At 56.6% G+C, this 27,778-nt stretch overlaps 1 protein-coding gene across 2 annotated transcripts; it reads right to left on the bottom strand.

The window, feature by feature from the left end:
* Positions 1-79: 79 nt before the first annotated feature.
* PDE4A (phosphodiesterase 4A, cAMP-specific) lies at positions 80-27,614 on the bottom strand. 2 transcript variants are annotated; one of them, XM_012641288.1, is made up of 15 exons: positions 27,187-27,614; positions 12,436-12,627; positions 11,993-12,029; positions 11,802-11,872; positions 10,971-11,020; positions 10,671-10,783; positions 6,983-7,076; positions 4,920-5,140; positions 3,987-4,085; positions 3,733-3,897; positions 3,074-3,173; positions 2,671-2,825; positions 2,387-2,509; positions 1,992-2,174; positions 80-1,115 (listed from the first exon to the last, which is right to left on the bottom strand). In XM_012641288.1, exons 1-15 carry the CDS (start codon positions 27,504-27,506, stop codon positions 390-392), a joined length of 2,649 nt encoding a protein of 882 aa, XP_012496742.1. In that variant the 5' UTR covers positions 27,507-27,614; the 3' UTR covers positions 80-389. The 2 variants fall into 2 exon arrangements, with proteins under 2 accessions (XP_012496742.1, XP_012496743.1); XM_012641289.1 differs by lacking the exon at positions 27,187-27,614 and adding an exon at positions 19,970-20,184.
* Positions 27,615-27,778: the final 164 nt, after the last annotated feature.

The raw sequence follows: 27,778 nt of genomic DNA, 5'->3' as shown, positions 1-27,778 counted from the left end.
GGGTGGGGGGATGAGGGGAAGAAGGGGAGGGGTTTGGAGGTGCAAAAGGAGAACCAGGAACAGGAGCGTCTACAGTTGCTGTGTTGCATCCTTTTTTTTTTTCTTTTTTTTTGTTCTTTTTCTAAAAATGTTACAATTAAAATTCAAAAAATAAAATCCCTTCTGGGACCTCAGCCCCTCATTCCCCAGCCCCCACCTCCAAAAAAGGGCCCCATGGGTGGGGGTGGGGGGAAAGGGGAAAAAAAGAAAAGAGAAAAAAACCCACTTTTCTGTTTTCTTTTTTCTCAGGAGGGCCGAGTGTCTTTGAGGCAGCGGAGGAGGAGGAGGTGGTCGTGGGGGCAGGTGGGGACAGGGGAGCAGGGAGGGCCACAGGGAGCATGGGCTAGGGATCAGGTGGGGTCTCCACCTGACTCCCAGCCACCAGGAGCTGGGAGTGTCGGGGGCTCCTCCCCAGAGGTCCCTGTGCAGGCACTGCAAGCCCTCTTGGCAGCCTGATGCTCTCTTTGGGCCCCCACCTCGGCCGCCGTGGAGGGGAGGCCCGGGAGGCCCGGGGCCTCCTCTGAAATGGACGGGGTCCTCAAGGCAGGCAGAAGGGGGTTTCCAAGACACAGGGCAGGGGGGCTGCTGCAGCTTACGACATCCACCGATCCCTCCTGGCACAGGGGCTCATCCTGGGCTATAGGTGCACCACCTTCTGAGTGTGGCTGCTCCAGCACATACACCTCCTCTACCTCGATCTCGGGGGACATGTTCTGTTCCTCTGATGAGAATGCAGGCTGGGCTGTGGTCTCATCCAGAGTTGGGGATCCTTCCTCGGTGGCGGACAATCCCTGGCCTTCCATTGCATCCTGGGCCGGGGACGGTATCTGGGCTGCAGATATTTCCTCCTCCTCTTCTTCCTCCAGTGTCAGCTCAAACTGGAACTTGTCAGGTGGGGGTGGGTGGCCTGGCCCCCCTGGATCCTCCTCGGGCGGTGGCGACGGGCTCTGCCGGATGGCACTGTAGTACCAGTCCCGGTTGTCCTCCAGTGTGTCTAGGATCTCCTGGGCATCTGGGTGCACGAGGTCCGCCCATGTCTCCCACAACGGGTGCACAATGTAGTCGATGAAACCCACCTGGGGGAGGGGGGAGAGGGTATAAACAGCTGGCTCCTGGGGCAGATGGCACCACTATGTTGTGGGGACTAATAAAATGAAAAGCATGCTTGTACTATTTGACATAGCCATCTTGCGACTCCCTGGAAAAACTTGTGCAAGGAAAAAAGTCATATACGAGATGTAAACAAAAACCGGAAACACCTCCATATATACAGCGATTGAGGATTAGTTAACAAACAAATCCTGGGCAACATAGCAAGACTCCTGTCTCTAGAAAGATGAAAACAACATTAGCCGGGCCTGGTGGCTCACACCTGTAGTCCCAGCTACTCAGGAGGCTGAGGCAGGAGGATCACTTGAGCCCAGGAGTTCGAGCTGCAGTGAGCTATGATCGTGCCACTTGCACGCCAGCCTGGGTGACAGAGTGAGACCCTGTCTCTTAAAAAAAAATCATGGTACATCACAGATATTCATTATGGTATTTTTTGCAAGAAAGAGACACTAGAAATAACTTCATGGGATACTGCTGCTCAGATATCATCGCTTCTGCTTAGTGACAGCACCTTGATTTTTCTTGTGGGAGGAAATGGATCCAGCTAAAACCTACATCTCCCAGGCTCCTTTGCAAAGAGATGATGGCCATGTGACCACCTGTAGATGGAAGATGCTGGGGACTGCCTCTGCTGGCACAGGCCTTTCCCCGCTGGAATGTAGCCAGAATGGCTGGAGCTTTGACAACATCTGTGACCACAAGAAGCGTTCCTGAGGATGAAAGCCCCAGGTCTGGAAGGGCAGACATGTCAAACCAAGGAGGCTGTGTTTCTTCAGGCAGGACAGAAAGTGGGGAGGGTGAGAAAATCTCATGTCACACTTTAGGACCTTTAGAGCCTGTACCTGAGACTTCTCCACGGAGGCCGTGTGCTTGTCGCACATGGGGCTGATCTCCATGCCACGTTCACGCTCACGGTCGCCCTGCTGGAAGAACTCGGCCATGATGCGGTCTGTCCACTGGCGGTACAGCTCCAGTGGCTTGGTGGGGTTGCTGAGGTCCGCGCAGTGCACCATGTTCCGAAGGACCTGCATGGGTGGGGAGATGGGTGGAGGACTCTCAGAGGCTGTGCCTCTGTGCGGTCTGGAGCCCCAAGATTTCTTGTCTCGCACTTGGAAAGGGGGTCGGGGCGTGGGGAGAAGAGGGACAAGAGGTGGTGGGGAGAGATGGAGAGAGGTGGGGACAATGTGGGGGGAGATGGAGAGAAGGGTCCGATCTCCTTATATGGTAAGGGGGGCACCTGGATGCGGTCGGAGTAGTTGTCCAGCAGGAGGACCCCCGAGCTGGTCACTTTCTTGGTCTCCACCATGGTCTTCAGGTCAGCCAGGAGGGTCATGTGCTTAGACATGTCTGTGGCCAGCACCTGTGGGCAAGGGGGCATCAGAAGGGCCACTGAAGCCCACCCACCAGACCAATCAGGTTTCAGAGGGTTCCTTTGGGACTCAGATCTGCCCCTCCCCAAAGCCCAGGACTGGAAGGATTCCTTTCCCGATGTGCCCCTGCCCCTGCTCCTGCCACGCCCACCATGTCGATGACCATCTTGCGCAGGCTCTGTCGCTGGCGCTTGGTGAGGTTCTGGAAAATGTCGCAGTTGTCCTCCTGCAGCAGCTTGAAGCCCACGGCCAGGTGGTGATTCTCGAGCACCGACTCGTCATTGTACATGAGCGCCAGCTCCGAATCTGCGGCCCGGCCTCGGCAATCAGGGGAAGGCCCACGTGGGCAGCTCCGCCCCCAGCTTGGCAGGCCCCGCCCCTGCCCCAACCCAACCCAGCTGATCCCGCCCCTAGCCTGGCAGGCCCCGCCCCAGCCCTGCTCTCAACTCAGCCAATCCCGCCCCCAGCCCTGTAGGCCCCGCCCCAGCCCCACCCCAACCCAGCTGATCCCTCCCCTAGCCTGGCAGGCCCCACCCCCGGGGAGGACCACTCACTGGTGTTAATGAGGAACTGGTTGGAGACCCCAGGATGATCCACGTCATGAATGGCAGCCGCAAACAGAGCAGCAAGAATCTCCAGGTCCGTAAACACGGCCTGGGAGCAGAGAGAGACAGATGTTAGAATGATGGACGTGAGACAGACAGGGCAAAAGAGGGATGAGGGGGTCAGAGTGAGACTGTAGGAGAGGAGTGTCAAGAAAGACAGGAGTCCCAGCCTGGGCAACATAGCGAGACCTCGTTTCTACAAAAAATAAGAAAAATTAGCTGGGTGTGGTGGCACACGCCTGTTGTCCCAGCTACTCAGGAGGCTGGGGCAGGGGGATGGCTTGAGCCCAGGAGTTGGAGGCTGCAGTGAGCTGTGATGACACCACTGCACTCCAGCCTGGGCGACAGAGTAAGACCTTGTCTCAAAAAATAAACAAAAATCCAGGACTGAATCTAAGAGAAAAAAAAAAAAGAAAGAAAAACAAACAAATGAAAAACTCCCAACGAACAAATTAGAAGTCTGGAGAGAGAGATGAGGAATCAAGAATGGGGTCACAGAGAAATGGAGGACACAGGATCAGAGAGACAAGCAAGACATTGGAGATGGGCAGTTAGTGACACAAAGAGAGCCAGGGTTCGGGGAGACAGGGCAGGTGGCAGGCGCTCACATCCAGCGCAGGCGTGGCCAGCAGCACGTGGGTGGACTGCAGCACGTCGGCCGCGTGCAGGCTGTTGTGGTAGGCCACGTCGGCGTGGTAGTGGTCCTCCAGCGTCAGCATATATGTCACCATCGTGTCCACAGGGATGCGGAATTTCTTCAGCAGGTCCCGCTCCTGAGGGCCAGCAGGGGCAGGGTAGTGACCCCTGCCACCCCTCAGTGCCACCCCCCACACCCTGGCCCATTCCCCACTGCCCGCATCACCTGGAATATCGTATACATGATGCAACTTAGGGAGCGACCTCCCGCATAGTCTGACACGCAAAAGATGTTGAGGCCCCACTTGTTCAGGTTCTCCAGTTCCTGGGGGAGACGAAAGGCCAGAGGTCAGGAGCCTGCAAGGCCCAGGGCCCTCGAGAACATTTCGTAGGACTTTGCAGCCCTGGTCTGAAGGGAGCACCATCACTGCTCCCCCAGTGGGTGACATGTTCAACAGCACACCTCTGACCAGACCCATGGCACTGGCCTGTGCACCAATCCCCCAGTGGCTGGGATGTTGCCTGTTAAGGCTCATGGCTACCCCTTTCTCCAGAAAACTCCTCTTGCTCCCACGGGAGCTGCTGGAAGGGGCGATGCTGCCCACCTCTGGGGCAGCCCCCAGACAATCGCTGATATGGGAGACTCCAGCTGAGACTACTTCCTTGCTTGGTTTCTTTATTTTTTAAAGAGACAAGGCCTTGCTCTGTCACTCAGGCTAGATTGCAGTGGTGCAATCATAGCTCACTGCAGCTTTGAACTCCTGAGCTCAAGCGATCCTCCTACCTCAGCCTCCCGAGTAGCTGGGGCTACAGCACTATCATGCCCAGTTAATTTTTCTATTTTTTTTGTAGAGACAGGGTCTGGCTATGTTGCCCAGACTGGTCTTGAACTCCTGGCCTCAAGCAATCTCCCATCTCGGCCTCCCAAAGTGCTGGGATTACAGGTGTGAGCCACTGCGCCTGGTCTCAGCTTCCTTCCATTCTTCCTTAACCCCCTCCCTCCTGAAGCCCCTCTCCATAAAGCAGGTATCCCCCCAAATCCTCAGCTCAGCCTCTGCTTCTAGGGAACCTGGCTTAACATATGACCCAACAGCCAGTCCTCCTTTGGGCCCCAGGAGACCCCTGTGCCACTCCAGCCCAGCCCCCATCCCCCACACACTTGTGCCAGGAGCTCTTCTTGGTCTGTCTTCACCCCAAAGCGGGGGATGCTAGAGTTGTTCACGCTGCTGTGCGTCAACTTTTTCACCCCTGTGATCTGAGACATGGGCTGGAGATGCGGCACAGGGGGCGGGGGCTGCTGGGAGGGTCTCTGCCGCTGCACTTGCTGTTTTTCTCGCTCCTTCATTGTGGGTGATGGGATCTCTACTTCATTCTGTTTGTCTGCAGAAGGTGGGGGCAAAAGCATTGAGCACTCCCCGACGCCCACCAGCCCCGGGGGCTCCCCTTATCCCTCTAGCCTACTGCCATGTACTGGGAAGCCTCACTCAAAAGGACAGACACCTTCTGGGTGTCATGCTGATGGCTACTCAGAGGCTGGAAGCCAGAGGGGACATAGGAATTCTTCTGGGAGGCGGTGGGCTGGAATGGGGACCCTGGGGCTGGCCCAGGGCTGTGGAATGGCCCCAGTCCGATCACCAGGTTTGGCTGGAGGGTGGCATGGGAAGTCAGGGAGTGGGGTACCGAAGCTGGGGAAAGCCGCTGCCTGCCTGGGACACCCAGGGAATGGTCTAGGGCAGGGAAGACATCTCCAGGGTGGCCAAGACTGCTGGTTGTGGGCAGCCTCGCTGGGATGAGAGAGGGAAGAGAGGTCTCTGGCTCCATGGCCCACCCCCTTGGCACCACCTTGCCTGGGTCCCAGCCCCAGGAACACTTTTCCTGAGCTTTCAAGGGCTTCCAGAGCCCGGCCAAGGCCACCCATTGTGACCTGGGGCTGCCAGTCAATGATGGGGGAATAGGGTCATTTGCATGCCATGCTCCCATTGGCTGGATCTTCAGAATTCTGAGATATCACGCCCTCATTGGTAGGAGCATTTAAAACCCTGAACACATTTCTGGAGCTTGTGTGGGCGGCTCCTGAATTGGGGTACCTTTGGGTTTTGGCAGTAAATTGTGAGGATCAAATTTTCCTGAGTTTAGAAGGATATCCTTAGCTTGGGGGATCTTAGATTCAGAGGTTAGGATGATTTGAGGTACCCATGAGGCTTAAGGGTTCCAATGAGTTTGAGGTAGTCTCCTCTATTTGGGGTTCCATTGAGTTAGGAAATTCTCCTAAGTTTAGGGAATCTCTTACAGGTGCTTAAGGTTGAGAATCCTATTGGGTTAGGGGATCTAAAGTTTTGGGAATCTACTGAATTTGGGGGGGCGGGTTCATATCAAGTTTGGAAATTCTACTGAATTTGAGGGGTTTTTCAGCTTGGAAGTTGGCTAAAGTTTGGGGGTCTTTTGTGGGCTGTGAAGCACAGAGATTCTCTTAAGTTTAAGAACCCTGCTGATTTGGGCATCTCTCTTGAGTTTGGGGGGGGTTCTTCTGAGATCAGGGAGTATAATCCAAGTTTGTTGATTCCATTGAATTTGGGGTTCCATTGAGTTCGGGAGGCTTTTCAGGTAAGAGCTTTTTTTGTTTTTTGATACAGGTCTTGCTCTGTCACCAGGCTGGAGTGCAATGGCATAGCTCACTGCAGCCTCAGACTCCTGGGCTCAAGTGATCCTTCTGCCTCAAATCCTGAGTAGCTGAGACTACAGGCATGCACCAACCTGCCTGGCTAAATTTTTAATTTTTTTGTAGAGATAGGGTCTTGCTATGTTGCCCAGGCTGGTCTCAAACTCCTGGCCTCAAGTGATCCTCCTGCCTCAGCCCCCACAAAGAGCTGGGATTATAGGCATGAACCACTGAGCCCAGCCTCAGCTGGTAGGCTTTTTAAAGTTTAAGAATTGTATTTGAGTTTGAGGTCTCTTAGGGTCTTAAGTTTGAGAGATCCATTGGAGTTCCACTGAGTTTGCAGGGGGTTTTAAGCTCATAGATGTTTTCAAATGTGGGATTCTATAGAAGTTGGGGTCCCAATGAGTTTGGGGGCATCCCAAGTACGGGAGTTCTTGAGTGTGGTTACTTTAATCTTTGGGCAGTTAAGAGTCAGGGTCCCTGGGAAAATATGGGCAATAAGACCCAGGGTCGGGGGCAGCCTCCTCCAGCCCCCCCCACCCCACGTGCTGCCCCTCACTCACCCAGGAACGTTGTGGAAATGTACTCTGACACCTGGTTTCCTGACCTGCTCATTTCTGACAGGTGTGTGAGTTCACGGTTCAGCATCCTCTTGAACTAAGGCGAAGGAGTCAAGAAGGAAGGGATGATGGGGGAATCGCAGAGTGTGCCTGTGGGTGTCAGTCCCTCCCAAAAAACTCCTGAAGACCCCATGGGTTCCTCCTATTTCTCTGCTCAGACAGCAGAGCCCCTACTAGGCTGCTAGGGGGGAGGGTCAGCCCTCCCTCCCCTCCCATTTCCAGATGGGGGTCCCCAGGCTTGGGGGGTTCCAGATCAGCACACCCCTCCCTGCCTGAGGAAAGAGGGGCTCCCCTCCCCATTCAACCCAAGGAGAAGCCAGAGGGGCACCTGTGGAAGGGAGGGGCTGCTGCCTAACAGGGAACCAATGGGGTAGCAGGAGAATCCCGTCGCCATGGCAATGGGAGTCTCCTTAGCAACTCCCCCTCCAACCAGCTGCTGAGCTGGGGGAAAGGGGGGCAGGCCAGCAGCCCCTTAACCCTTGCTTTCCCAGAGCTACCCCTGGCCCGTGTCGTGCCAGATGTGGTCCCCAATCCTGGGGGTCCTGACCCCAGCCCCTAGCCCAGTTTGGAAGAAGAGAACACAGTACTCAAGCTCTGGGGGAAGAAGACATTTGGCCGGGGCAGGGGAAAATGGTGAGATGAGGAAACCCCAGTCTGTTCACCCAGGGGATGGGGAAGGGGGTTCCCATCATAGCCCCCTCTCCCCCAACCCCAGGGAGGTAGATGGATACACAGATGAATGGAGTATACCCCAAATGGGGCTTGAGGGCCCCTCCTGGGCCACCCCATGCCACTTGTCACAGTCCTCTGCTGTGACATTGTGCCTGGAGGAAAAAGGGCATCAGCTCCCCACCCCCAAGCTCTGCCAAGGCACCCCCAAAGCAGGAGCAGACTGTGTCAGGGACACTGGGCAGGAAGGGCGAGCCTGTATGGCTGATACTGGGATGGGCACTCACTCCTCTGTCAGAGACCCTGGGCACACAGAAAGACACACACACACACACACACACACACACACACACACAGATGGACCCACAACATCTCACACAACTGCACACAGAGTTCTAGGCTCCCAGTCCTACACGGCATCACATAGTCCAGACACACAAATCAGAGGGCACACAGCAAGGCAACCAGTGACATTCGGGGTCACATGCCCCAGAAACATCAGGCAGCTCCAGGCTCACAGACACGGCCCAACACACAACACCACAGTGGGAACCATATGATCTCAGACACAGGGCCACACCATGACCCAGGCAGACAAGCATATGGTCAGGTGGACACACACCATCACAGACACAACACACATCCAGGCGCTGACACAGTCACACCCGTCAGGAGACCCAACATCCCCCCCAGAGAGTCACACACCCCCAACTACCCGCCATCCACGCCCAGCCCCGGGCCACACACAGTGATAGTCACAGCCTTCATCTTCAGGCCACACACGTGCACAGCTGGACACACAAGCCCACATCAGGGGCCAGCAGGTCTGGCCCTGCTTGCCTGGGGCTCCTGCCCACCCTGCACCCTGCGTCCCCCTACCTGGTCCCACCAGCCCACCAGCCACGGCTTGGAGCAGGTCTCACAGAAGAAATCCACCAAGGGCATCTTGGAGCCTTAGCCCCGCTCGGGGCTGCCGGACGCAGAGGCTGGGCTTGGGGAGGCCCGGGACTAACGGCCACCGGGGGTGGTGCTGGGCGGGTGGGTAGTGAAGGGGGAGCCGCGGAGGGGCCTGGGCCGGCCCAGCAGGGCTGGGGGCTCCCTTCCCCTCCGCGCTCCCGGTGGCAGCCCTGGTTACATGGTCTGCCAGCCCCCAGCCCTGATGGGCCCCCTGGAGGCAGTGGCTGGAGGAGGTGGGGGGCCCCTGCCCATGGGGGGAGCAGGGCAAGGGTCCCAAGAGGAGGCTGCAGAGGCTCGGGGCTCCGTGTGTGTGCGTGTGCGTGCTCACTGCAGCACTGGCAGGCTGCATGCGACGTCAGGTGGTGCTGGGGGTGGGGGGGCGTTAAAGGGGCATCAGAGCCCACGGGCCTCAGCCAGAACCCAGGTGGGACTGCCCCTGTGAGGACACGTCCCCTCCATGAACACACCCAGAGATGGAAACACACGCTCAGACAGTCCATACACTCACAGACACAACAAACATCCTGAGATGTTCCATGGACACTGACACACACCCAGACACTTGACACTCAAACACAATTGAACACACACAGATTCCCAAATGCTTTTAGTCCCACACTTACATCACGCACACGTGTGCGCACACACACACACACCTGGAGACACATTTACTGGTCCACAGCTGAGCATGCAGTGACACAAATGCCTTTAGACATGCCCCTTCCAAGGACATAGAACCACACCCAGTACACACCTAGGGACAAACACCTAAGATACCAGCCACACTTATAGATACACACTCAACACACCCACAGACACACTTTCCAATCAACACGAATATCCATATGCCCCTGGACACAGACATACACTGACATCCATAAGGGAATACTCACACTCACAAATGCACAAATACACACACACGCATGCACCATTGCAGAAATACCTGCAGACCCCATACCCAGAGACACAGTCACAATTTCAGATGCTTGACCCATCCTCGGGGACACAATCGTTTTTGGACTTGCATGTTCTCAAACAAGCCTTCACCACCCACTGACATATGCACCCCCCAACACACACACCCCCACTTGCAAATTATTTCCTGATAGGCACCCACCCACGAGGGCTGCCACCACGCTGTGCAACTCCAGGAGGCATCATTCATACTGCCTGCTTTCTGAATGGTGCCCCCTGGAGTTGTGCAGTGCACAGTCTACACAACTGCACATGGGAGCCTTGTAGCCTCTACTGCAGCCCTGCGAACACACACACAGTCATGAATACATTGAGATAGATACACACTCAGATTCTGACCTGGACCAACCCACACCTGCAGACACAGCCCACACAGTTAACCCTGCATAATCATCTGTGGACACTCCCCCCCCCCACAGGTACACATCTGTGTGCCACTCCTCAGAGTAGGCTTGGAACACACCAGTGCTGCAAATGGGTAGCCGCCAAATCAACAGCTACACAGACGCATAGCCACAGATGCACACCCATGGATCACAAAAGCATACAACCTCCTGGGGATAGACGGTGGTCACCTACTGACATACCTACAACCAGACGCACACACACACACCCACACCAGGCTGCTCCATCCCTGGAGAAAGTCAGAATACAGAGGAAGCTACAAATCTTGAAGCTGCCACCCAAGGGTAGGGTTGGCCCCGCCCAGGGACTGGCCTCATCCCATTGGCCCTACCCAGGGATTGGCCACGCCCTCATCAGCCACACCCAGTGGCCAGCCCCTCCCACAGACCCAACCTTATGGTTGGCTCCACCATAGCCCTGCCCCCACCAGTCCTGCCCGGGGATTGGCCTCATCCTATAGGCCTTACCCAGTGATTGGCCCCACCCCATCAGCCACGCCCAGTGGTTATTCCCACCCACAAGTGGGAACCAGCCTAGCAGTTGGCTCCACCCACCCACCACGCCCAACTGGCCCCGCCCCCACCAGCTCTGCCCCGGTGGTCTGCCCACTGCGCCACCTGCACACCTTGTGGGAGGCCATCTCGCTGACAGAGCGGTAGGTCTGCATGGTCTCCAACTGCTCCAGACACCAGTCCAGCTCCTCCAATGTCTCCCGGGCCAACTGCTGACACGTCTCCTCTGGGGAAGGGGCAGCCGGGGTGGTGATTGAGAAGGTCTACAGGCAGACTCCCAGAGACCCCAGCCTGTGGTGATCCCCGCCAGGTGAGTGGGGTGCTGGGGAAGGAGCTGAGACAGCCACCTGGGGTGGGGGACTCTCCACTGGGGCAGCTGAGGGGCCCTTTCCCACCCCCCAGGGCTTAGCTACCTGACAGCGTGGCCTTGCAGACAGGGGTTGGGCCACCCAGCGGGGACCTCCTGCAAAGAAATGGGGGCTCCATCAGCCTGGGCACCCCTAGATCCCTCCCTTCCCCTCTCCATAAACAGTGCTAATTCTCCTTTTTCTTAGTGCTCACTGTTGTCCCAGGCATGCTGCCATGTCCTCTGCCTGCAGCCTCTCAACGATCCCCAGCAGAACCCATTTTACAGATGAGGAAACTGAGGCCGATCTGAATTAGGGTCAGGTCTCTGCTCCCTTGACTGCACGCCTCAAATTCCTCCACCCCTCTAAGGATGGCTCTGCTCCCAACCCCCAGAGGAACTGGCAGCTCTCAGCCACGGTCCCTAAATAATAATTATTTATTTATTATCTTTCTCTAAAATAATAAGAACCACTCCTATTTACTGAGCACATACTATGTGTAAGGCAGTGTTCTAGCATTTGCTGTATACCATCTCCTGGATTCCTCCTAGCAGTTATCTAAGGGAGGCATTATTGTGATTCTGTCTTTACAGAGGGGAACAGAAGTGCCACAGGATGTCATTTGTCCAGCAAATTGGTGTCAGGACCCTGAGTGGCCCTGGGATTGGGGCTGTGGCCTCACTACTGTGCACCTGGACTCCTAGGTTTTTACTTATAAAAGCTTCTGTGTCTTAGGCCCTTGAACCACAATGGCTCTCTGGCTCGAAGAGATTTGTTGGCTGACTAGAGATTCAGAGAGGTCAAGTGGCTGCCCAAGGTCACTCAGCATGGCTTAGAGTTGAACCCAGGTGTGCTTGGCCTCATGATCATGAGTGTTGGGGCCCAGCCTCAACTTACTTGTTGCTGGGAATGGGCACATTGGTCAGGAGAGAGAAGTTGCTGCGAACACTCCGGAGACTGGCCAGCACCTGGGAAGGACAGGAGCAGTGAGTGTCTACCCTGAGGGGCAGCGGGGCTGGGCCTGTCCCCAAGTGGAGGGGAAGGTTGGAGCCCTTTCTCTCCTCAACCATTGGCGAAGGAGGTCTCACCTGGGCAAATGGCGTTACGATGAGGTCCTCAGCGTGCCTGAAACCAAGGACAGTGGCAAATCAGCGGTCCCCAGAGAAGCAACTCTGTGAGGGCTGGACCCAGGGAGGGGACTCTGTGGGGCCGGGGGAGAGGGCATTTATCCCGCACGAGGGTGGACACGCTTCCAGAGCTGGCAGAGGAGGGAATGGCAGTCAGGGAGGGTGGCTCAGGAGGGTGGGGGAGCAGAGGCGACCAGCCCTGAGTCATCTGGGGAGGCAAGACAGGAATATGCTGGGCTTGGTGGGGGGAGCAGAGGACAGGAAAGCGACTTAGGGGGCTGAGGTGGGTACCTCGATGGGTGGGGGCAGAACCTGGAAGACCCACTAAGAGAGGAGGAGGTTGAGCAGGTTTAGGGCTCACACCTCAGCAGGTGGCCATGGGGGAGCTGGGGGGGGGTGCTCACGCCTCGCTGGTGACTGATGAGTTCCGGGACATAGTCTTGGGTGACATGTCATAGTCGCTGTCTGAGCGGTACAGGAAGGACTCCCGGCGCTGGCTGGTGGCCGCCCCGGCGTGCAGCACGAGCCCCGGGCTCGCCTGCGAGTCCAGGGGGCTGCGGCCCGGAGATGGCGTTGGCCCATTTTCCGCCTCGAAGCTGCAAGGGGTGGGTGGGAAGAGGGGTCGGGGGTGCTGACATGGTGTCAGGGAAGCCAGGAAGTTCCTGGCAGAGATTGGGGGGCAGATGGAGGATGTTAAGGAGAGAAAGAAACCCCCAAAGAGATGGGAGGGCATTGCAGAGATCAAACACCTGCTGAGGACCTATGCTCACCAGTCCCCATTGCTGGTCCTGGGGACCCCCCTAAGGCGAAAAGTTGCGGGCTCATCCAGTCTCCTTTGCACCTCAAGTCATCTTCGAGGCCCAAATCCATCCAGAACCTGTCCATTTCTCATCTCCTCCTTCGTTCCCCAGTCTATTCCTTCCAAGGCCACCAGAGGGGGCTTGTGTACACCTGAGCGAGGTCAAGTCCCTCCTCTGGTCAGAACCTTCTATGCCTCACACCTTGCTCAGAGCAAGAACCAAAGTCCCCACTGCAGTACCTAAGTCCTGCCCCGTGACCTTCCCCCTCTCCCCTCCCACTCACTCTGCTCCAGCCTCCTCGATGTTCCCTAAACATTGTGTACATGGTCCTACCTCAGGGCCTTTGCACGGGCTGTTTCTCCTGCCCAGATGTCCAATGGCTCCTCTTTCACCTCTTTCAGTCCTCAGCTAAAATATCACCTCCTCAGAGAAGCCTCCCCTGAACAACTTATCTAAAATTTCAACCTCTGCCCTGATGTTTCCTATTTCCCTTCCTGGAAAAAAAAAAAAAAGGCCAGGCGCGGTGACTCACGCCTATAATCCTAGCACTCTGGGAGGCTGAGGCAGGAGGATCGCTTGATGTCAGGAGTTCGAGACCAGTCTGAGCAAGAGCAAGACCCTGTCTCTTCAAAAAGTAGAAAAATTAGCTGGGCACAGTGGCATGCGCCTGTAGTCCCAGCTACTCAGGAGGCTGAGGCAGGAGGATCGCTTGAGCCCAAAAGTTTGAGGTTGCAGTGAGCTATGATGATGGTGATGATGCCACTGTACTCTACCCAGGGGACAGAGCAAGACTCTGTCTCAAAAAAAACCCAAAACAAACAAACAAAAACTCCCAAACCCCCAAATCATCCTGCTTACTTGGCATAATCTATATTTTACTTATTTTTACCATTTAACTTCCCTTCTAAAACTAAGCTCTGTCGGGCAGGGATTTTTGTCCACATTGCTTGCTGCTGTGTCCCTGGGACCAAGAACGTGGCCTGGCACACAGTGGACACCCAAAGAATCATTAAACATATGAATGAATGAATGAATGAACTGGATTGTGCTGTGCCATGGTTGGGACAGGCCTCTATGAAGAGGTGACATGTCAGCAGGGCTTGAAGGATGAGAAGGAGCCAGCCACAAGTCAGGAGGTGGCAGAAAGCACTCCAGGCCAAGGGAACAGCAAGTGCAAAGGCCCTGAGGCAGGATTCGATTTTTGCTGGCGTGGCCGGAGCAGATATACAGATGAGGACGGTGACAAGGACGCAGCTACAGAGAGGATAGAAACCATCCCTTTCCACTTGTTTGTCTCTTTATTATTAAGATTTGAGGGTTCATCGTATATTTTGGATACAAGTCCTTTATCATATATTTTTCTCCCAGTCTGGAGCTTGACAGTGTCTTTTGTAGAGCAGGAGTTTCACAGTGACTTATCTGTGTGGGGGGGGTTGTTTGTTTGTTTTTTAGAAATAAGGTCTCACTTTGTCCCCAGGCTGGAGTGCAGTGGCATAATGATAGCTCACTGCAGCCTTGAACTCCTGAGCTCAAGTGATCCTCCTGCCTCAGCCTCCGGAGTAGCTGGGACTACAGGCACACAGGCATGTGCCACTGTGCCTCGATAATTCTTTTTCATTTTTTCAGAGATAGGGTCTCACTAGGTTGCCCAGGCTGGTCTCCAACTCTTGGCCTCAAGTGATCCTCCCACCTCAGCCTCCCGAGTTGCTGGGATTACACGAATGAGCCACCGTGCCTGACGCCACTCTGATTTTATGTTGGCTGCCTGGCCTTGGGGACATTTGGTCTCACTGAGGGAAGACACTCTAATGAGGGTCGAGTAGGCAGAGGGCAAGTTGGTTAACATTTTGGTCAGAGGAGTCAAAAGGTCTGGGTTCGAATTCTGATCTTGTTGTATGACCAAGAGCTAATCACTCTCCAATCTGAGCCTAGTTTCTTCACCAGGAAAATTAAGTCAATGAAGTCTTCCTACTTCCCAAGACTAGCCCAGAAAAAAAGATTCAATATATGGAAGCTGGGATTGCTGTCTTGGTCTAGGAGAATTCAAATTTATTTCTTAGCAGTGGGACCACTCCAATAAAATCTTGGACTCTCAACTGGTAGGACTGGAAAGGAGGGGTTTCCTATCCTCTCTCCCTCCCTCGTTGAACCCACTCAGAGCACAGCCTGAAGTCCACTGGCCAGTCTAACCCCCAAGACCATTCAAAGGACAGTTTTTCTTATTTATTCACTGAGACAGGGTCTTACTCTGTCTCCCAGGCTAGAGTGCAGCGGCATCATCATAGCTCACTGCAACCTCCAACTCCTGGGCTCAAGTGACCCTCCTGCCTCAGCCTCCCAAGTAGCTGGGACTACAGACACCATGCCCAGTTAATTTTTAAATATTTTGTACTTAATGCCACTGAACTGGATACTGAAAAAACAATTAAAATGGTACATTTTGTTGTGTGTATTTTCCACAATAAAAAAACTTCATAGAGGCCAGGTGCGGTGGCTCACGCCTGTAATCCTAGCACTCGGAGCTGAGGCGGGTGGATCATTTGAGCTCAGGAGTTCGAGACCAGCTTGAGCAAGAACGAGACCCTGTCTCTACTAAAAATAGAAAAAATTAGCCAAGTGTGGTGGCACGTGCCTGTAGTCCCAGCCACTCGGGAAGCTGAGGCAGGAGAATCACTTGAGCCCAGGAGTTTAAGGTTGCTGTGAGCTAGGCTGACACCACGGCACTCTAGCCAGGGCAACAGAGTAAGACTCTGTCTAAAAAAAAGAAAAAAAAAAAAGGCAAATTTTACTATATGTTAGTTTTAAAAATAAATTTTTAAAAAACACTCTTGAGCCGGGCGCAGTGGCTCACGCCTGTAATCCTAGCACTCTGGGAGGCTGAGACCGGTGGATCGCTCAAGGTCAGGGGTTCGAGACCAGCCTGAGCAAGAGCAAGACCCCATCTCTACTAAAAAATAGAAAAAATGATCTGGACAACGATATATATATAGAAAAAATTAGCTGGGCATGGTGGCACATGCCTGTAGTCCCAGCTACTCAGGAGGCTGAGGCAGGAGGATCGCTTGAGCCCAGGAGTTTGAGGTTGCTGTGAGCTAGGATGATGCCATGGCACTCTAGCCCGGGCAACACAGTGAGACTCTGTCTCAAAAAACAAACAAACAAACAAAAAAAAACACTCTTGAGGTGGAATACTCACAGATCACCAGCTTGGGCCTTTGATGATAATGCCCATTTACTGAGCACCTGCTGTGTACTGGGTGCCAGGTTAGATCCTTTCAGGTGTACAGTAATAACAACAAGACATTTAGTGGGTTCTTGCTGTATGCCCGGCACTACTGAGGTGCCTTAGGTACATTAACCCATTTATGTCTTCAACCACCTCTATGAGGCGGGTTCTGTTAGTATCCCTTTTCCAGATGGAGACTGAGTCACAGAGATGGTGTGACGGGTTGGTGGCCTCACTGCCTGAGAACCATGGCCTGTTTCCCAAGGCCCCGCCTGGATTTTTCGGCTCCAGGGGAGGGGACAGGAACATACCTACATACAGAAGACCCCCTGGGCCGGGAACTGAAGCCACATTGCACTTTAGGGGAGGTGAGCCCCGGCCCCCGAGAGGGCGCCCAACTCGCATGGCTGGCAGATACGCCAGCCCCAGGGGACTCGGCTCACGTCAGCAGGGGCCCAAAGGCCTGGATGGGAAGAGGGACACTCCCTGGGGCCTTGCTGTTTGTGCTTCAGGAAGATGTCCCCTGGGCTGAGGGAGGGAAAAGGGGAGGGGTTTGTGGCTGTACAGCTGCTGCCTGGGAGTTGGGAGGGGGCGTCTCAGCCATCCCCAAGAATCAGACTCCTGGGCCATGGAGAGCCCCCGCTCCCTGGCCTGCCATTCTGACTGTTCAAGATGGCCCCCAAATCAGGCTAAAGGCCACTCTGGTGACATCCCAATGGGATCCAAAGCCACAAACCACATCACAACCAGGCACCCAGACACTGCATTCAAGGTGAAATGACATGTCCAAGACTCCCCCTAGGTAGGCTGACCATTTATTTGGTGGCACTTTCAAATGAAGTTGCTACCTGTGCTTCCACCTCTCTGGGGTCCCTAGGCCTGCCCGCCTGGACTCCCCAAGCGTCTGGGAGTGTGCAGCCCAGGGGCAATCCAGGCCTTGGAGACGTCTGCTGCAGGGACCAATGGGAAACAAACGAGCTGGGATGTGCGGAGTGTGGGCAGGGGAGGGAACACAGTTGGTAAAGATTATAATAACAATGAATGTCGCCAACTGTTACTGAACGCCACATGCTAGGTGCTATGCTTGGACACGCATTAACGCACCATTTTCCAGACAAAGAAATCAAGGCACAGAAAGGATGAATAACTTGGTTATTAGTGCTAGAACGTGGACTTGAACTTGGGCAGCTGAACTACAAAGCTGCACTGTCTCCCCCCAAGGCAGACAAACAGGGCAGGGGGGCCTGGTGTCTTCCCCGGGATCCCTGCGCCACTCCACCTGACCCGCTCGCTCCTAGGAGGTGCCAGGCAGCCTTTATGGAAAGTCCTGGCATTTGCTTTGTGAAGGTCACACAGAGGTTGAGGGCGGGCGCTGGTGTGTGTCTCCCAGACAGGCGCGTGGTGCCAGGTGACACGGCCGTCTGTGGGGCTGGGTGTGCAAGGAGGGTTGGCGTACGTAAGAGTCCGGGGAAAGGGGGAGGTCTGTGTGCCCAGGGGCACCTGTGTGCATGTAGGTGTCTGTGTGGCACTGTACATCTGTGGGTGTGAATCGGAGCTGGGTGTTTTTGCGTGCCTGTGTGCATCTGAGTGTCCATATCAGTGTGACCTCATGAAAGCGTGCCGCGCAGATGCTGTAACTGTCTCTGACCCCCGAATGGGTACGAGGTGTGTTCCCGTGTGTGTCTGGGTGCAGGGGTGGGAGTCCGGCCTGCAGGAACCTGCAGGTGTATGTTTCAGTGACAACATCTTCCTGCAGAGATCGCAGTGTAGACAAGGCTGTTTGAGGGGTGGACCAGGGTTGCTGTGATCTGTGTGTCACCTGTGTGTGGCCATGAGTTCCCTGCAGGGTTCTCTAGGTGCCCCCACCAGCCAGGAGACCCACACCTTGTATAGTAAACACTAGGTGACCTCGATTGCCCTCTGGGCTGTGTTGGGGACCTGAGTATTCAGAGAACTGAAAGGCCACTTTATGGCCCCAGTTCTGTCCAGCTGATTCCAAACACCCTCCAGGCATCCCAGAACCTCCCCGCCCTGCCCCCACCCAGCTTGGTTTTCAGGCCGGCAGCCCCAGCCAGGGGTGGGGGGAGGTAGGGTTGGAGATACTCAGCAGGCCCTAGGGACTGGCTCCAGGCCAGTGGCCTGGGAGTGGAGCCCAGGTGACGCTGGACACCCATAACTGCTGCCAAGGTGAATGCCAGAAGCCCAGGTCTAGGGGCACAAACGGGGTGAAGAGATCCCACCTTGGAGAGACAGGAATGGGGCAGGACCCAGCACCCACTTTGGGGGCTGCCACCTTCAGGAAGCCCTCAGCAGTACCCAGACCTCTAGGGCCAGGGAAGGGGGAGAGGCTCAAGCCAGATCCTGCAAGCCACTTAGGGTTCTTCCCCAAGATGGATTCGAAGCCCCCATAGCGCTGCCAGTGCCTCCCTGTTTTAAAGGAGGGGACTGGCCATGGGCCACCCACCTGACAGATCTGCCCAGAAGGCGCCGACGGGTGTCCTCCTCGCTGAAGGAGAAGTGGGTCAGGGACTCAGGGCCCGCAGGGGGCAATGCCAAGGCAGGAGGCCGGGGCCGGGCCCGGGCCGCTGCACTAGAGCGCATGGAAGCCAAGCGCCGTCGGGGCGCGCATGGGGCCGGCAGCACTGCAGTGTGGCATGCCCTGCTCGCCAGGCCCGAGGTGTTTGTGGCCGCCGCTGGCGGCGCCGCCTCCACACCCGCCTCCACGTCCTCGGTGACCCCCCCAGGGACAGCCCCGGACGGTCGGGCAGCAGGGAGCATGGGGTGGGGGCTCAGGGCCGCAAGGGCTCCATACATGCCCCTCCCTGCAGCGGTCTTGCAGAACTGGGCGCACGCTTCCCGCCTGCCCCCCTCCCTCCTGGGCCTCAGGGGTGCCCGGGGCTCCGGTTTCCTAGCTCTGGGCCATTCCCCCCGGCCCCCCTCCACCACCTCCTCTGGCCCCGCCTTCCCCCTCCCTGCCCTGACGTCAAGCTGGGCCTGCTCTAGGTCTCAGATCGCAGATAGTCCCCGCGGAGTGCCCGCGGCTGGGTGACAAAAGCCCTATGAATGCGGGCAGGTGTAACAGAGAGGTGGGAGGGGAAGAGACCAAACAGAGACGGGAGAGACAGAAGTGGAGACAGAGATACAGATAGAGAGACCCGGAGAGAGGCACTAACCCAACCCCCCACAACCCTCAGGACCCCACGCGGGGCTCCCGATGGCCCCGATCTCTCCTCCTCTTCTCCCCCGCCCTCATCTCTTCCCGGGCGGCGCTGGGCCAGGTCCCGCCCCACAGTACCTTCGCCCCAGCCGGGCTCCCAAAGTGCGCGCGGAGAGCAGAGGGGAGAAGCCCCCAGCACCAGCCCTTGCCCACCCGTGGGCTGCCACCCTCAGCCTCCAGGATAAACGGGGCATTGGGAAGCCAGACCAGATATGGCCTCCAGGCCTGTCACCCCCAGGCTTCCGGCCTCCGCAGCCCACCCAGGTCTGGCCAGGAAGGGAACTTGCATTTGTCCTTGATGCCCAGTGCACGCGGTGACACCGAGCCTCACCGCAAGGCAACATCCAGAGGGCACCGCTGGCCCCATTTCACAGGCCCTTAGACTGAGGCCAACAGAACCGAACACATGTCCCCAGGACACCCTGGATGGCAGGTGGCTCTCACTCCCCCAAATCGTGACCGCACCTTCAGCTTTGCACAGGAAGTGGGAGGGATATATAGTATTTATTGAGCATCTACTGCATGCCCTATCAGATCTCTCCACTGCAACCTTGGCGGGCAGGGATGATTTTTATCACTGCCCTGTGACGAAAGAGGAAAAGTGAGGCTGTGGAGAGCGAACCACGAACCGAGACTCCAGCGCGCGCCAGGTGGCCAGGGGAGACTCGAACCCACGGCCACCAGCGCGCACTTACCCAGCCCACGCCTGGCGGCCAAAATCCTGGAAGCTGCGGAGAATCCGAAGGCGCCTGCGGCAAGTTGGGGACGGGCTGGCAAAGAAGACCGGAGAGGAAGGCGGTGACCGCAGGCGGCGGGGCGCCCTCGGGGCCAGGGACTCAGGCAGGAACGTCTCGTCCTCGGCTGCCAGATGCAGCTCGGGGATTCGGCCTAGGCCGCGCGACCGCGCCATGGCCGCGGGGCGGCCCCGCCTCGGCGGGCGCTGGGGAGCTGCACCGCCCGCCCCGCGAGGCCCACGCAGGCCGGTCGCCCAGCCCCGGGGCCCGCGGCCCCACCCGCCCGGCCGCCTCGGCCCTTCCGGCTTCGCTCTAGGGCCGCCCCCGGGGCGGGGCAGGCCTGGGGCGCCCACAGGGCTGAGGCAGGGACTCCCCCACAGACCCCAGGGCCACCTTGAAGTCCCTCTGATGTCCCCACAATCGCCGGAAGCGTCTCCACAAACACCAGGGATGCCCCCTAAATCACTGGGGGGCTCCCACAAACTCCCCGTGGTGTTAAGAGGCCCCACAGACCTCAGCAGCTGTCCCCACCGTCCCTTAGACCCCTGGGAGCACTCTCACTGTGCCTGAGACATCCCCACCCAACCCAGGGGTACCCCTAAAATCCCCGGGCTTCCCCACACAACCCCGAGGTATTCTGGGAGTCCCCAATAAGCAATGGGGCACTCCTATAGCTTCCCAGATGTCCCCACAATCCTAGCAGTGTCCTCATTGTTTCTGAGACATCCCACAAACCCGTGGTGCTCTGAGAGCCCAAGAAAAACCTCTTCAGATCCCAGGACTCCCTCCACAGTTTTTCAGATGTCCCCAAACTCCTCGAGAGCTCCATCACCTCTGAGAGCACCCCTAGAATTCCCCACGTGTCCAGAGCTTTTTCTACAGATCACGTGTGGATCCCCCAAAATCCTAGAGTCCTTCACAGACCCCTGGAATGCTTCCACTGTCCCTCAAATGCCCCTCAATTCCTGAGTGGCTCCTCAGTACCCCTCAGATGCCCCCACAAGTGCTGAGAATCCCAACGTAATCTCAGGGGTGACTTCGGACATAGGAGATGCCCCTGTAACCATGCAGGTGCCACCAAAATCCTGGGATGCACCATAGATCCCAGGGGCAGAGCTAGATTCCTCCACAGCTCCTGAGACAGTCCTACACTCTAGGCCAGAATTCATGATGCACCCAAAATCCTTGGGGACAACCCAGAATGCTGCCCACAGCTCCTGAGATGGCGGGATAACTCTTAAGACACCCCTAGAAGCCCCAAGTGTGCCCACTGCCCCTAGACACCCCTGAGATCACCCCCCAAAACCTGGCACTACTTAGAATCCCAGAGGCACCTTTTAGAATTGGGGTGCTACAGCTCATGAGGTGGCCCCAACAACCTGACTGTCCCACAGCAGCATGCACAGTAGTACGTGCAGATGGGAACTTTCTGGGGCCCCAGCGGTGGGTCTGTATAGCCAACCACTGAGACCCTATGGGGCACACATTATCCCCTTTCACAGATGAGAAAACTGAGACTTAGAGAGGTGAAGACCCTTGAACAAAGTCAACCAGCTGGTGATAATTCCAGAGCCTACCCCAACCTGTCCGCAGCTCTTTGGAGTTAGGGAAAGGAGAGGTGCTTGTTTGAAATAAAAAAAAAAGGGGGTGAATATCTCTTCTAGGTTCCCGTTTCTGTGAAATACCTTTCCTTCTCTAGCTGACAATTCCAATGCCATGGGGTCCAGAGACAGGTAGTCTGGACTTGAGTCTGACTTCTGGCACTTCTGAGCCATATGATCTTGGGCTAGTTGCTTCGTTTCCCTGAGGCTCAGTTTCCCCGGCCGCAAAATGGGTACACTACTACTACATACCCCATGGATGGACACGTAAAAGGCTCAGAAAAAATGTCTGCACATAGTAAGCACTCACTAAATATTAGCTATGGTTATTATCATTATTTGACAAAACATTTATTGAGGGCTTATAATATGCAAGTCACTATACCGGCCAGAGGATACAGATGAAGATGAAGATGATGATGATGATGACAGCTTTAGAATGCTTTCTGTGCATGCAGTGCTTCGAGCTATGATCTCATTTAATCCTCACAAAAGACCCATGAGGTGATCCTATTGTCTCCATTTCACAGATGGGAAAACTGACTCTTGCAGAGAAACGACCTGTTTAAGGTCACACAACCAGTGTGTGGGTGAACCAGGCTGTAAACTAATGCTTGTCACCCTTTATTTCATTCTTGACCCCCTCATGGAATAGCCTTTGTACACATTTTTTTCCCCTAATCTCCTCCCCCATAAAATGTTAACACCTGTTTACGGACTGTGACTATATCCGCACTTTTTACTTAAAAGTAAGATGTTTTTTCCATCCTCCTCCCCCAGCAAGAACCAAATTTTGCCCCCTTTGAGGTGAAATCACCTCACTGAGAATGTAGAGCTTCTTAGCCTTGGCACTATTGACATTTAAGGTTGGGATAATCTTTTGTCCTGGGTGGTGTCCCCAGACACACTTGCCTCCAATGTATCAGACACGTTCCTACCACAGGACCTTTGCACTGTCTGTTCCCTCTGATTGGTGTCCTCTTCCATCAGACACCCTCCTAGCATCCTCTCTCACTTTATTTAGATCTTTGTTCAAATGACACCTCTTCCAAGAGGCTTTCTGTGACCTCAGGGTCCCTCTTTTCTTCATATCTCATGTGTCACCATCGGGCATTATCACATAGCTTTACTGGCTTTATTTATGACTCAGCCCCTAGCTTGAGAACTCCAGGAGACAGCACGGACTGGAACTCTGGCTTTAAGCCACAGCCCCAAAGATGGTCAATGTTTATGGAATGAATAGCTCTGCTACAGACGAGGAAACGAAGGCTGAAGGTGACAGCTGAAGATCACACACGCAGCAAGTGAAGGGCAAAGGCTGGATTTGAACAGAAGTGAAAACAGTGGACTCAGAGCCCCCCCCAAAACTCTGTCCTCACCCCGCCAGGCAGTGGACAACTCATAGAAGCTTGCAGGCAATCTGTGTCCAGCGAAAGACGGGGCACTCACTCTCCTATCCCGCCGGGTTTGCGGTTTTGGGGGACGCCCCCTTTCGCTCTGCTGATGTCATTTGAGGAAGTGTTTTCTCCAAACACCAGCTCCTGGCGGCCCAGCACCTACGTCAGCCAACTGAGCCTTACCACAGGCCTGGGGGTGGGCAGTTCTTATTTTTCAACCCCAGCTTGATTTATGAGGAAACTGAGGCACGAGGAAATACGATCGCTGGCCCCAAGTCGCACAGCGAGTCAGCGGAGAGGGCCGCCACGTGAATCTTACCTACTGGTCCCCAGGGGAGGAGACCTGGTTTTTAACCTCAATTTTTCCCTTCCTCACTGTGCGACCTTGGGCAAGTCCCTTTGTCTCTGTTTCCTGGGCAGGAGTGCAGAGCCGAGGATGCCGGGAGTTGAAATGCAGGGGTGTCGGGAGGCCCTGGCATCCGCATGGGGAGCAAGCGCGCGGAGGCGGGACGGGAACTCCGCGGCGCAACTTCTCGGCCAAGTTCATCTCGCTCCGCCAGGCGGCAGTCTCCGCCGCGCTTGGCGGGGGTGTGGGACACCCGGGCAGCGGCCTGGTCCCAGCCCCGCGAGGGCGAGGACCCCACTCGCATACTGCGGTTGGCCGGCCTGGCGCCCGCTCTCCAGGGCGCTCAATAAGTATGAAATAATAATACGGGGAGCCGCGACAGTGGCGGCGGCGGCGACTTTGCTATGCTCGAGGACTAGCGTCCCGGAGGCAGGTCGGCGCTGCGAGCGCACACCCAGGCTGTGCCTTTCTCGTCGTCCAGCAGGGGGCGCTCGGAAGGAGGGGCGCGAGGAGAGACCCGCTCTCAATACACATCCAGGGACGTGGGAGTGCCAGGGGCAAGGAGAGGCGGGGGACCCAAGTGGAGACAGAGATCACAGACCAGAGACCCCAGCCTGGCTGCCTCCACCCTTCCTGGGGCCACGCTGTGCCACTCTCGATGGGGAGAGTTTGGGGGCCCAAAGTGGGGGCAGGTCGCTACGTTGGCCCCGCCCCCAATGCAGGCACCCCACCCCCAACCAGAGTCCTCCTCTTCCTCCCTCTCCATCTGCCTCTTGACAGATCGTGGCGGTGCCGTGACTCAGCCGCCTCATACATCCCCAGGTCCGGAGGGGAGGTTTGGATGCCAACCGGGGGTGGGAGTGGGGCGGCGGCGGAGTGCCCTCCCTTTGGGAATTCCTCTGACTCAAATCGAGAGGGCTCGCTGGACCCCCTTTCTGGTGGCTGGATGAATGAGTTCCAACGTGGGCAGCGCTGGAACCCCCGGCGTGTGCACAGCTGGAACCCCCTTTCTGGAGAAACGCCCGTTCTATCCCATTGCAGGTCTTGCTCTTTCTGCCTAGGGGTCCAGGGGAGGACCCTGGCACCAATGCCAGCCCACAGCCCACCCATGGGTCCCAGCCGTGGACAGTGGCACAGACACTGAAGGTTACACAGGCCCACAGTGAAACACAAACCCAAGTCCATGTGTGGATGTGGCTAAGGTTCCTGTATTTTCTAGCCACCTGGGAGAAGTAGGGTCTACCCAGGCCCCACCTCCCACCTGAATCCAGGTCCCTGAGTGAAATCTACTAAGCATGCATTGTGTTAAGCCCTTTACACATGTCCCCAAGCTCACAGAACTCTCAAACTGACCCCCAGGGCAATGCCAACAACAGCCCCACTTTACAGATGGGAGAATCGAGGCTCAGAGATGGTAAGACACTTATACAAAGATACACAGGGCCAGGCCCAGTGGCTCACGCCTGTAATCCTAGCACTCTGGGAGGTGCAGTGGGAGGATTGCTTGAGCTCAGGAGTTCGAGACCAGCCTGTGCAAGAGCGAGACCCTGTCTCTACTACAAATAGAAAAATTAGGCAGGTGTGGTGTCATGTGCCTGTAGTCCCAGCTACTCCGGAGACTGAGGCAGGAGGATCGCTTGAACCCAGGAGTTTGAGGTTGCTGTGAGTTATGAAGACGCCACTGCACTTTAGCCAGGCAACAGAGCAAGATCCTGTCTCAGAAAAGGGAAAAAAAAGACATACAGCTCTGCCATTTCCTGGTTGTGTGAGCTTAGGCAAGAAGAAGAGGTTTTGTCTCTGGGCCTCAGTTTCCCCATCTGTCCAACAGGAATATCTCATGAAGGATGTACGGAAAAGTCCCCGGCATGGAGCCTGAGGGTGAGACATTGCTAAATGGATTCCACTAAAATAATGATGATCATTACCACTCAGCCACTGTCCCCTGAGAGGCAGCACCCCAGAGACCAGGGGTCCCTAGGGCCTTAAAAGGGAATGTAGCCCGGATCCTACTGCCCCCACCCCCTCCTTGGTCTCTCAGGACAGTGACCTGACTCAGTTTGGCCTGCTGCCCTAGTCTTGGCATTTCCTGTTGATTCCAGCTTTGTTTTCCTCCAGCATCTGTGCAGTTCCCTTTGGGAAATACGAGGCCGCATGTGCTGGGCCCGCGACACTTGCTTGCTGGTGGGGGCAAGGGTGCTGGGGCTGGGGTTGCTGGAGAAAGAGGTGGGGGTGGCCTGCGGGGCTGTGACGGCTGCTGGAGACCCCCAGAAGGAACTAGGAAGAGTAGAGTCACAGCCTAGAGGGGACTCACTTGGAAATTTCAGGGATGAGAAGCCCAAATCTGACCATCTTTGGTAATGTCCCAAGCAGCAAAGCACCCATGGGTGCCAGTCACACACGTCGCTGGAGCACACACTGTCAGACCCCAGAGCACCATCAGAGCAGGTACAATAACTAAGAACACCGGGTGGTTGGGGACACCAGGCAGATGGGGGACACAGCCCCCTAGTCAGAGCACCGACTCGCAGATGTGAGCACCTAAGGCAGAGGAAAGCACGGTCGCAGTGTCCCAGTCACAGTGGCCCAGGGAGCACGGACGGTTCCACTGACACAACCACTTTGTCCCTGGGAATGTACACATCGCAGGGCCACAATCACGCACACTTTCACAGTCCCTGCATCCCTGGAGCACAGACACCATCTCACAATCACTGTCTTGGGAACAGACACAGTCACTCTGCCACCATAACTAAGTCCCATGAGGACACACAGTCACCCTGTGACAGTCACAGCCTCCCTGGGGCACACATGGTCACTGTCACAACCACTGTCCCAGGAACAGACACAGTCACCCTGCAGAATCACTGTGGCCCTAGAGCACACAGTCATAGTCACAACCACACTATCCTGGAAGCACACAGCCACACTGTCACAATCGCACTGTCACACTGTCCCTGGAGCACACAGAGTCACTGTGTCACCATCACAGGATGCCAGAAGCCCGGGCAGAGCACGCAGCTGAGGTAGCCACAGCTGTTCATACCCCAACAGCTGGAGCAAACTCAGGCCAGTTGGAGGACAGCACCAGGGCAAGCCCAAGGCACACGCCCTTACTACACTGGCACCTGGGCAGAGCCAGGGACTCCTTCCTTCACCCTATTCTGGGACCCGGCGCCCCCTCTGCACTATGCCCTGCCTCTGGGCAGCTACTGGACCCTAACACTCCTGCCCTGAGAAGGGGGCTCCGGCTCAATGCACAGGCTCCCAACACAGTGCTTCCCCAAGAGGGCCCTCTGGATTTCGGACCAGCTGCTGAACAGTCAGTCCACGAATGCCCCCCCCCTCCAGAATCCGCCACCCCCTGGAAGGACCCTGAGAGCCCCCCAGCCTGGAGTAAACATTGTAGTCCTAGAAGACGTCCCTAACAGAGTGCCCCAAAGGGTACCCTAAACACAGTGAATCCACCCTCAGGACAATGCCCCCAGGAAAGTCCCTCCAAATGGTACACAGTCTAGCTGCTATGCTTGCTGCACTGTCACCGACTAGAATATAGCCCCCTAAAGCTGCAGCCCCTTTCCCGATACCCCACTAATACCACACGCAGCATGGCGCTCCCTAAGTGGACCCCAGGACCGGTTTCAGTAGGAAGCCTCCTGTGCAGTGCACACCCAGGGGCCAGGTCCCGGACGCCCCCGCAGCACAACTACCCGCTTCCGCCCCCGCCAGTCACATTGACCCCACCCGCATCATAGCGCCCCCTGCGGTCGGCGGGTCGAGTTGCGTCCTCTCTGCGCGCCTATCTGCTCCGCGCGCGTCCGCGGCCGGGAGTCTTACCGCCTGCAGTTGCCTCCGCCCGCGCTGCCGCTGCCGGTCCCAGTGCCGTGGAAGGACGAGGGCCAGGACATGCGGGTCGTGCGCAGGCCGGGCCGGTCGCTGGTATCCACGGCGTCGGCGCGCTCTATGTGCCGGTGCGGCGACCGCTCTGGCTCGGCGCGCTCCGCGCTGTCGGAGTAGCCGCGCTGCTGGATACGGATGGGGGTCCGAGGCTGCCGCCACAGGTGCTGGGGGGGTGGCTTCAGGGTGGCCTGGCCCTCCCGGGGCCCGGGCAGAGACAGAGACAGGCTCCTTTCCGAGGGGGCGGCCGGGGGCTCCATAGCGCCGGCCCCCACCTGCGCCCTGGGGGGCCCCGGCCTCTCCAAGCTGCACCCCGCTCAGCTGCGCACGAGCCGATGAGCCCAGGGCCCCGCGGGTGCGCCCGGCCGCGGTAGGGCCATGGCGCCCCGGGGGCGCTGTGGGCCAATCGCCCCCGGGCTGGGCGCCGCGGATTCCTGTCGGTGCCTGGCGCTCTGCTCCGTGCCGGGCTGCGCTCTCCGCGCTCGGCGCCCCGCTCGGCGCCAGCCCCGGCTCCCCCCGCCCCGTCCCGCCC

The sequence above is a fragment of the Propithecus coquereli genome, unplaced genomic scaffold, assembly GCF_000956105.1.
Source record: "Propithecus coquereli isolate 6110/MARCELLA unplaced genomic scaffold, Pcoq_1.0 Scaffold164, whole genome shotgun sequence".
Taxonomy (NCBI): domain Eukaryota; kingdom Metazoa; phylum Chordata; class Mammalia; order Primates; family Indriidae; genus Propithecus; species Propithecus coquereli.
The sequence above is the reverse complement of the archived record's forward strand: the minus strand, read 5'-3'. Positions and strand labels throughout refer to the sequence as shown.